Raw genomic sequence first — 10,803 nt, forward strand, 5'->3', positions numbered from 1 at the left:
TGTGTGTGTATGTATTTTTTATTTTTATTTTTTCAAATAATTTATTTGAATATATATAAATAATAAAATTAAACTTATGTTCCCATGGACTATAAACAAAACTCATTTTTGCTCCCCTCTGTTAGCAATAAGCTACATGCTAACAGTGAAATAACAGGTATAAACAGAAGAAGTGAAGGCAATGATAAAAAAAAAAGAGGCTGACAAAAACAAGAGACAGAGTGATGAAGAAAGCAGTTGAACAGAGAGAAAAAGAGCTCAGAAGATAAGATAGTCCTGCAGACATGCAGCTGGGCGGATACAAAGACCCTGTGTCAGCTCGCCCTGACTGTGTGTGTTAAAGCTGCACTGTAGCTCTGAAGCTTGCGTTTTGAGAGAATCTGCATCCTTCACACAAACCTCACCCTTAACTTGACTGGAGTTAACTGGCTCCGACTGAAGAGCAGCACATCAGAGGTGCAGAGCCTGGGAAAAAGATTGGCACTTAAAAAAGGAGGACAAGACAGAAGAGCACTCACTCTAGGAACAGGGTGTCCGTGGTCATCCAGATACGTAGATTCACCTGCAACAGCAGAAATGGAAAACTGTTCAACTGAAGATTATGATTCAAATGCAAAGTTATTGCTTTAATTCAGCACTTATAGACTGTAGGGGGTTGTTTTAAAATGATCATGGAACAACATACCCAGGCTCAAAAACATCAAAATACCTCCTGACAGTAATATAAGAACAATTCTCCAACTGTTCGATAACTTCAGCTTTAACCGGATGTCCAAAGCAAACCAAATACAGATGGAAACAAGTGATAGGTTCGTCTGTAATATCTGTTTAGGGCTTGCATTCAAAGCTAAGATTGCTTAAACAACCAGAGTTAGGCTAGTTTAGGAACACGAGAGCCAAAGAAGGCGACACACCTCTTACATAGATCCAGAAGACAGTTAAGGATCCTTTCAAGGCTTTACATGGCAGCGTTAAACCATTTAACAGCAGTATTCTAAGTTGTGGATGAGCATCAAAACTTTTTAAAATTATTTACTTTTATAGTTTTTAGAAGATGGAAATCCTGCAAAGTCCTGTGAGATTAATTTTTGTATTGAGAAAAAAAAAAGGTTAAAATTAAACATAATGTTTCATCTCTTTTAAATAAACATTTCATTTAATTCCTTCCCGCTACCCGTAGTGCTACCGTAAAGGCCAAACAGCAACAAGAAACTTAATTTTTATTCACAGCCTAGTCAGAAAGCAGGACTTGTTCCTTGTTAAAATAATGGTGATAAGTTATTTATCAGCATGGATGTCACATGAGGCATCAGCCTTTATCAGGGTCAGAGTTGTAGCTACAGAAAAGGCCTTCGACCTGACCTCAGAATGTTGTCAGGCATGTTTTACGACTGTTCAACTGAATTAAACAGATCAACGAACTTCTGCTTTAAGTGACAAATGCAACTACCTTAGATGACCACTGAAGATATGAAAAAACACATCTAACCCTGAACAGGAATAAGCTGGTATAGAAAATAAGTGAACATGCAACCATCATAGATTTTGTAAATAAAAATTTTAAACGCAAAACCAAGAACTTATCCGCTAACAAAAGTGTTAACTACTGCGTGAAACGTTAACATGTGCACCCTTAGTTGAAATCTAGCTTTGACTGACATACTGTGTTTTTTCTAGGTCCCTTCAATAACCAGACCCTGCAGAAAGAACAGCCTAACAAAGTGTGGAAGGACAGCACAAGACCCTCATATAAACCCCAGCAGCTGCCCCAGTCCTCTAAGCTCGTCCAACAAAGAATAAAGCATATAATTCTGCAGCACTGTGCGTGAAGATAATGTGAAAAAAGTTGTAGTTTGTTCATTTGGTACTGGTGAACACTGAAACTGTTTTATTGGGGAACAACGGAGCTCAGTCGGGCTTGTTCCCCCACTGAGGGTCTGTGATCGCCTTCAGCCCACTTTCCTAATCCAGGCCCAGGACTCAAACAACGGCCTTTTTCTTTCTTTGGAGCCTGAGAGATGTGCTGGGCTCCACGTATGTACCGTAATACATTCAGGTTGCAAATAGAAGAGAGTATGTTTGGATATCGGAGTTAAAATAAACTAAAAAGAAGAAATGTTGCATCTCAAAAAATTGGAAATCATGAAAAAGTTATATTTTATTGTTGCTCATTTCAGAAAGTGAAACTCATATGGGCAGCTGTGGCCGAGTGGTTAGAGCAGTCACGCTCCAATGTGAGAGTTGGGGGTTCGATTCCACCAGCAGTCATATGCTGAAGTGTCCCAGGGCAAAACACTGAATCCCCCATTGCCTTCGATGTGTGTCCCATCAATGTATGAATGTGATCTAAAAGAACTGATTAGTCTTTGTATAGATCTAGTAGAGTGCTGTATGAATGTGTAAATGAGGACACAGATTGTAGTGTAAAGAGCTTTGAGTATCTTGATAAGATAGAAAGGTGCTATATAAATACAGTCCGTTTACCATATTACATAGATTCATTACACATAGAGTGAAATACTTCAAGCCTTTATTTCCTCTAATTTTGATGATTATGTCAAACAAATAATGAAAAAAACAAAATTCAGCATCTCATATTAGAACACAGCTTTTGGTACTTTTGTCAGTGTGGGCAGGACCTAATTCCTGCTGGAAAATGAAATCATCTTCATAAAGCTCGTCAGCAGAAGGAAGCATGAAGTCTCTAAAATGTCCTGGTAGATGCTGCGTTGACTGTGAACTTCAGAAAACACAGTGGACCAACACCAGCAGAGGACTTGGACCCAAACCATCACTGACAGTGGAAACTTCACTCTGGACTTCAAGCAACGTGGATTCTGCACATCTCCTCTCTTCCTCCAGACTCTGGGACCTTGATTTCCAAATGACATGAACATTTTCTTTCATGTGAAAATAGGGCGTTGGACCACTGAGCAACGGTCCAGTTCTTTTTCTCCTCCGCCAGGTAAGATGCTTCTGATGTCACCTTTGGTTCAGGAGTGGTTTGACTTGAGGAATGAGACATTTGTAGCTCATGTCTAGGAGCTAATCAGCTGATTAGGGTGTGACACCAAGAGTTTACAATATTGAACCTCTTCACAATGTTCTCATTTTCAGAGACACTGAATTTTTGCTTTTCATTATTTGTGAACCATAATCATCAAAATTACAAAAAATAAAGACTTGAAATAGTTCACTCTATGTGTAATGGATTTATATAACACGTGAGTTTAACTATCTAAAATGACTGACAAAAAAATTGAACTTTTTCACGACATTCCTATTTTTTTAGATGCTCTGTATGAGAACAGCCTCACCTTGTGACTCTGCAGTGAGATCCAGGACACAGAAGAGAGTAATGCAAAATAATACATGAGCCCTCAAACTGATTTATTTCCAGTTTCCTTATTGGCACAGAATTAGAGATGTTGTTATAAGCTTAAGCCATAAATCTGACTTTGTAAGAACTGTTTATGCATTTATAGCGACATGTAAGCGTTAGTCTGAGATCAAATCTGAATTTGTCTGAGCATGCTACAGCATCTCTCTCATTCACAAATACTGCCACCATTGACTAAAAGAAACTTCTGTAGCTTCCCGTGGCTCATTAATTCATCAGCTGCTGCTGATATGCACGCTAACACAGCTGCCTTATGCTCACCCCCAGGTGTTTTTTTTTCCCTTCCCCTTTTCATCTATGGCTTTACATAGCTTTTCCTGAGGAATGCTGAGGGAGGCACATGTTTGCAGTTCTTCTCAAAAGGCATTTCAGGTCATGGCAGGGTGAGGATACAGAGAGGCAGACATCTCGCTTCCTTCCTCTGTCATCCATCAAAGACCCCCCCCCCCCCCCCCACACACACACACACACACACACCATCACCCATTATCACCAACACTGCCACCATGACCTTCATCCACCTCCTCCCTCCCTTCCAGTGAGTGCTTCTCATTAGTGTTTTGGACAGAGGATTGAAACTATTTTTTTTTTCCAGAGCACAAGGATTGTAAAAGTTGACAGCTGATCTCAACCCCCACCACTCAGAGAGAGAGGGGGAGAGAAAAATTAGATTAACGAGTCACTGTACAACATGTTTTTGCTGTCTTGCAAATTATTTTTAACCAAAGCAGGTATGTCATTAGATGGTGACCGTTAGCGACTACAGGTAGTCGGTGAACAGCATTTGACAAGTATGTTTCCAAACATTTGCATGAATTCTCAATTTCCCCCAATGATTTTGCAGAGACGTGCAGATGTGGGAGTTCCAGTTTTTCTCCTACAGCACCTCAACACCAGATGGCACCAACAAGCACACACCTGTGGTCCATTCTCTTAATGAGCTTTAGGAATATAAATGGCAGCTGATGAATTCACTTGGACGCTGGTGCATTATCTGCCTACCAGTAGATGTGTTCCTAGTCACTTTACTAATCCTTGAGATTTGTAAAGTCTAAACCTTGTTCTCACGTGTTTCGGCATAATATCACTCAAATTAGAAACACCTTATCTAAAAATGAGTCTTAACTGGAGTTAGTGGGAGAGATCATATCTCTCCAGTTTTAGCTTCTCTCCATTGGCTCTCTGGCAAATCCAGAATTGAATTCAAAATCTTACTTCTAACCTACAAAAGCCCTCAACAACCTAGCTTCATCTTATTTTAGAGATCTTATTGTTCCATATTTTCCTAACATAGCACCTCGCTCTCAGACTGCAGGCTTACTTGCGGTTCCTAGCGTTTCCAAAAGCAGAATGGGAGGAAGATCTTTCAGTTATCAGGCTCCTCTCTTGTGGAACCAACTTCCAGTTTCTGTCCGTAAGGCTGACATATTGTCCAGTTTTAAGACTGGGCTTAAGACTTTCCTTTTTGATAAAGTCTATAATTAGGGTTGGCTTCTTAATTTTGAATCAAAAATTGTGCAACAAATTTTCCCTCAAAATAGTCTCAGCGTTACAACAGCTTGGACTTGTCTCGTACCCTTCCCAGTTGAGTTTCTGTTCAATTTTAGAGAGCTATGACACCTGCCTGAACTTCTTTTTGGTCATCTGCTAAGGTGAGTACAAAGCCAAACAGGTATGATGTGGGCAAAAGTTGGCAACAAAAGCACAGCAAGTCATGTACACAAAAAGGGTGTGATTTACAAAAATTGACCCACAAAACATGGTGACACATCTCACTGGTTGCTTGTTTGCTAATACTAAGAATTCTAGGAAATTGCAACTAATGTCTTCATTTTCTTGCAATTTTGAGTTGCCATCTGGTCACCAACAGTCATAGCCTTCTGACTTACTGGCTTAACAGAGGACATATTAATTAGGCTTTAACTCATCTCTTGATCTACAATCACACTTCTCCCAACAGTTATGAGGATTAATCTTAAATTGCAATTACTGATTCTCTAGTAAGACAACTTTAACATTTCTTGGTACATTGATTCATGATCTGTTTAAGTAACCACAAGTCTTCGGAAAAGAACTCCAACAAAATCAAACAATGAATGGGCATCTCGCAAATTCATGGTTTGAACCTATCTTACAGTAAAAGAAAGCAAACCTGAACCAAATAGCTACTGGTATTCATTCATTCATTCAACCTTTATTTCTACAGGCTAGCCTCATTGAGCAACAAGGACTCATTTACAAAAGGGACCTGTTCCAGACAGAACATATAAAGTACAGACAACAATAACAGTAGTCAAGGTCAAGATGTCTTTATTGTCATTCACATCACATGTGGTACATGAGGTGGAACGAAACTATGTACACAGGGTCCCAGTTACATCCAACAAAAACGCAAATTGTAAAGAAAAACAGTAACAAGATCTAAGATATGAACTAAGAAATATACTAAACTAGTAATTTACCTTTCATTTTATTTTATTTACATTTTTGATTGTATTGGTGTGTATATATATATATATATATATATATAAATATATATATATATATATATATATATATATTGTGTTTAGTTTTTTTTATTGTCATGTTCTTAAATGAAATTAATAAAATTTATAAAATAAAATAAATTACTGGGGCAGCACAGTGGCACAACTGGTAGAGCTGCTGCCTCTCAGTTTAAAGGTCCCTGGTTCAAATTCCAGTCCAGAATCCTTTCTGGGTGGAGTTTGCATGTTCTCTCCGTGCATGCGTGGGTTTTCTCCGGGTACTCCGGTTTCCTCCCACAGACCAAAAACATGCATGTTAGGCTGATTGGTAACTCTAAATTGCCCCTAGGTGTGAGTGAGAGAGTGAATGGTTGTTTGTCTCGTTTGTCTCTATGTGACCCTGTGATGGACTTGCGACCCGTCCAGGGTGTACCCCGCCCCTCGCACAGTGATTGCTGGACATGGGCACCAGCGACTCCCGTGACCCAAAATGGAATAAGCGGGTAAAAGAAAATGGATGGATGGATGGATGTTCTTAAATGAAATGAATAAAATTTATAAAATAAAATAAATTACTGGGGCAGCACAGTGGCACAACTGGTAGAGCTGCTGCCTCTCAGCGAGCAGGTCCCTGGTTCAAATTCCGCTCCAGAGGCCTTTCTGGGTGGAGTTTGCATGTTCTCTTTGTCCATGTGTGGGTTTTCTCCGAGTACTCCAGTTTCCTCCCATAGACCAAAAACATGCATGTTAGGCTGATTGGTAACTCTAAATTGTCCCTAGGTGTGAGTGAGAGAGTGAATGGTTGTTTGTCTCTATGTGGCACTGTGATGGATTTGCGACCCATCCAGGGTGTACCCCACCCCTCGCACTGTGATTGCTGGACATTGGCACCGGCGACCCCCGTGACCCAAAATGGAAGAAGCGGGTAAAAGATAATGGATGGCTGGATAATCCTGACTAGGGATTCATGAGTCTAACAGCTTCAGGGTAGAAGCTGTTCCTCAGCCTAGTGGTTCTACACTTAATATGCTCCTCAACCTTCTGCCTGAGGGGAGCGGGGCAAAAAGTGTGTGTGCTGGGTGAGTGGGGTCCTTCATGATGCAGATGGCCCTCTTCCTGCAGCTGGAGGTGTAGTGTTGTCAGTTTATGAATATTCAGTAATGGTTTCTTATTGGGACCTGATTTTTTTTCAATGGAGAATGTGATGAGTTGGACCAAAGAGACCAGTAAAGAAAATGTGGACTTCACAACATTTCTTTATAAATTCAACAATTTTCTTTTAATATTTTGCAGTGTGTGTTTGTGTGTGTGTGTGGGGGGGGGTCTGTTTGATGGAGAAACTAACCTGAATGCAGTCATTCACTGGTATGTGGCTAACTAGTAAATTGGATTACCGTGTCACAAGATTCAAAGTCTGACCTCCGGTAAGAGGAGCTGTGTAATAATTCTTAAGCACTAACTTTACAATTGGCACTTTGATGTGAACAACACAATTCCTTAAAAATTAAAAAAAAAAATTTTTAAAAATTTGTTTTTCTGAAGCAAACATTACATTACTCTGAAGTATACCAGACTTGTAAACAACAAATATGACACACATTGAGATATGAATACAATCTGTGGCTTGTAGCATTGACAACAATTTGGTGTAGATTTTACTTCCTCTCCAACAGATTTTCTAAAGACTATGTCCCATCTTTTTGTTCTTAAGAACGATAAATCAAATCTGCATGGCACGTTTCTGTAAACTGACAAGTTTGAAAGGAACATGGTCCAGTAGAGATATTATGAAGTTTGATTTAATAGCAGCAAATGCTGTGAGGAAGTTTGTGAAGGAATGGGTCTTTCCCAACACTTAACAAGTAGTCAACATGCCTAATCCTAAATATTAGTCTTGTTGAAAGCCTAAAGGCATTTGAAAAGCACACTGAAGATGAATTAAAACAAAAATAAAAAGATACATAAATAAAAGATAAATCATGCTCATAATTTCTTAGACTCTGGAATTTTCTATCTGGTGTTTGCCAGATCAACAAATGCAAAAAGTTTAGTAATTTCATGAACATGTACTTAAAGCAAAGACCATTTCCTTTGCTATGTAAAATGGCCCAAATACGGCGTAAAGTCCACATCCAAGAATAGGCCGAGGCCGGAGCGGAAAACCACACCGGGACGTTGTTCGAGAGGAAAGGCCAAAAAGACTGAAGTCAAGGAGCCTTTGCTCAGCAGTCGGACAGGAGTTAAAGCAAAGATGGAAAGTTACTGGGATGCTGTCATGGAATGTTCTACAAGCATGTGAAACCAGATTACAGGTTTCTTGTCCTGTGAAGACTAAACTTTCTCATCTACAACCACATCCTGCAGATATTTTTGAACTCCAGTAGAAGAAAACGTGTATAAAAACTCCGTTCACGCCTCAACTTTGTTATAGAACTATACAACGCTCATTTGGTAATAAACACAAATAGAGAAGTGGAAAGACCTCGTATTTTCTGCCTGATCCCCGTGTATAAATCACACCCATTTCATCTCAGACACGTGTTTATGGCTACAGTCCTTACTAAACAATTTCACCACAACAGACGGCTTACACAAACAATTCAGCGTGCCGGAGTTACATACACAGCATGATTTTCTGTGCATGTTTGAGTGTGTAATATGTGTGTGTGGTCAGTGAACCCTTTGATTTGGTGTGTGGGAGTGGCCCTCTATTAAGACACATAGCTCAACCCATCGCTTTAATTAAAGAAGAGAGTTAAAGCAGGGGTCAGGGGCTCCACCCCAGTACGCCCTGCTCCACATCACCCTGCAGTCACTCAAAAATCAACAATACTCAAAGAGCTTGGTGATATAAATACAAGCAGGGCCGCTGGTGTGTTATTGCAGGTGCACAAGCACCAAAACCTGGATGGGAGACTAATTTGAGGACTTGATGTTTCCCTAAAATTTGGTTACAGACCTTCAGCGCAATGAATTCCACACCCAAGCGTGCAGCTGTGCTCAGCTGGGGAGATTTCACTATGTCATTAGTGAACATGTGTGGTTGCCACTATGTATACTGTACGTCAAGGATGAGCTAACAAACAGATGACCAAGCAAAAAAGTGCTGACATTGGGGGTTGTGAAAGTCAAAAATAAATTACTTTCTTTGCAGAACTGGAGAAGGATTGCTTTATTTATTCATGTAATTGTTTCTTTTTACAATTCCCAGTGCTTCAGAAAGTAAAGAGAGGTAATTTATGTATCACTATGGTTTTGAAATAATAGGTGGAGAAAAAAAATCATAGTATTTTAGGCAAATACTATTTTATAAATCTGCCTACTGCTACTAGTTTTGTATTACTTGGTGATTTGCAAGTGCAAACAGGGGCAGCAGCTAATTGTAGTTATTCTGATGCTCCAATGAAGCATTTAGGATGACAACGTAATGGTGTATAAAATAGCATTTGCATGAACCTTATAAAGTTCTCAAGATTTACCGTACGTTGTTTTAAATGGCAACATTTAACTTTGGACTTTGCCATATTTTTAATTTTGGCCCCCTTTTGCAACAGAGTTTGACTCCCCAGTTTAGCTCATCAGTTTCATCAGAATTAAACTTTCTTCACACTGAGGCTGTTGGAAAAGCTATCTACAACAAGTAAGATGGTAATTGTTTATAACCAATCCACAGAACATCATGTCAAAAGCCATGACTCATCACTTAAAATGTCTGTAGACAAATTCTTAGCCAGCTAGCTTTAGTTGCTCGCCATTAGCCCTTTTAATCTGACCCAATGGTGTCCTTTTTGTATATCGGAATTATAAAAATGCAGATTTGTAGTGCAAAATTAAATAACCAAACTGTTCATTTCTGAGTCAGCAACTTAGGCAGACATGGAGTGACACTAACGGGTGTGGGGTGGGTACCAACCGTTGTCATTCAGCTGATTTAACTAATTTTGCTTATCATCTCATTTTGCATCGATGATGTGGAGCTGATCTGTAAAAAGAGCCATTATAGTAAATGCATAGTGCACAATTCTTTGGACATAAACTAATGATACCACCTGTGGTTGTGTTGACTGGTTGTTTTAACAATGTCACACTGTCAGGCACCAGGTATAAAAGGTCCTAAGCAAAGGAGGTACGTCTGCACAACTACAATAAGAGGAAGATATCTCTTTAGTTTTTCAAGTACCAGAAACCACAGTCTAAGGAATGTTAACTAAAAAGCAGTATAAGCTCTATGAACATTTTGCAAAGTTAAAAATGATGCATGTGAAATTGAATGTTTTAAACCTTAATATGTAGAATGAATAAGTTAGAGGACATTTGCAGTCAGTGGGGGTTTGAAAACTTGAAAAGGCAAAGAAGCAGTTAATGAAACACAGTGTGGTGAAGCCCTGTGAATTAAATCAAGTGAGGCTATTCAAGGATGTAAAGTGAGGAGAAGTCAAGCAGCATACAAAACTACACGGCTGCAGGACCCCTGACTCTCCAGTCACCTGAATCACAAGCTTTTCATTTACCACCATACAGAGGGTACAACCAGAAACAACTCTGGTTCAACTCTGCTTCTTGTGTTTTAATGTGTTGAAATTTGATACTAATTAAATGTAGGTGACTGATGCTCTTGAGGAAGAGACTACACATCTATTACCGTTACAGTTCTTGGTTACACCTCAGAATATACTTTTTAGTTTAGACTGGATTTAGTCAATGCTATTTAGCCCTTTAAACTTAATATAACATTTTAACATATCTCATAGAAATAAATGAAAACATGTCTGATGCTCAACACAAATGTAAAGATCATGAAGAATGCTAAAATGCAAATAAATAAATACAAATCATAACTAAAATTGTGAAAAATATAATTTGCAGGATGAAAAATTCATCATTTTGTTTAGTTGAGATTTCTAATGGGATATATAT

General features: G+C 39.0%; 1 protein-coding gene across 1 annotated transcript in view; it reads right to left on the bottom strand.

Annotated features, from left to right (window-relative positions):
• The window catches only part of usta (uronyl 2-sulfotransferase a), an 82,688-nt gene that overhangs the window by 29,170 nt on the left and 42,715 nt on the right, over positions 1-10,803 (bottom strand). The window contains exon 2 of the mRNA XM_037685476.1: positions 519-562. Coding sequence (XP_037541404.1) covers positions 519-562 — 44 coding nt within the window. The remainder of the gene's footprint in view (positions 1-518; positions 563-10,803) is intronic.

The sequence above is a fragment of the Nematolebias whitei genome, chromosome 12, assembly GCF_014905685.2.
Source record: "Nematolebias whitei isolate Nwh7 chromosome 12, NemWhi1, whole genome shotgun sequence".
NCBI classification, from domain to species: domain Eukaryota; kingdom Metazoa; phylum Chordata; class Actinopteri; order Cyprinodontiformes; family Rivulidae; genus Nematolebias; species Nematolebias whitei.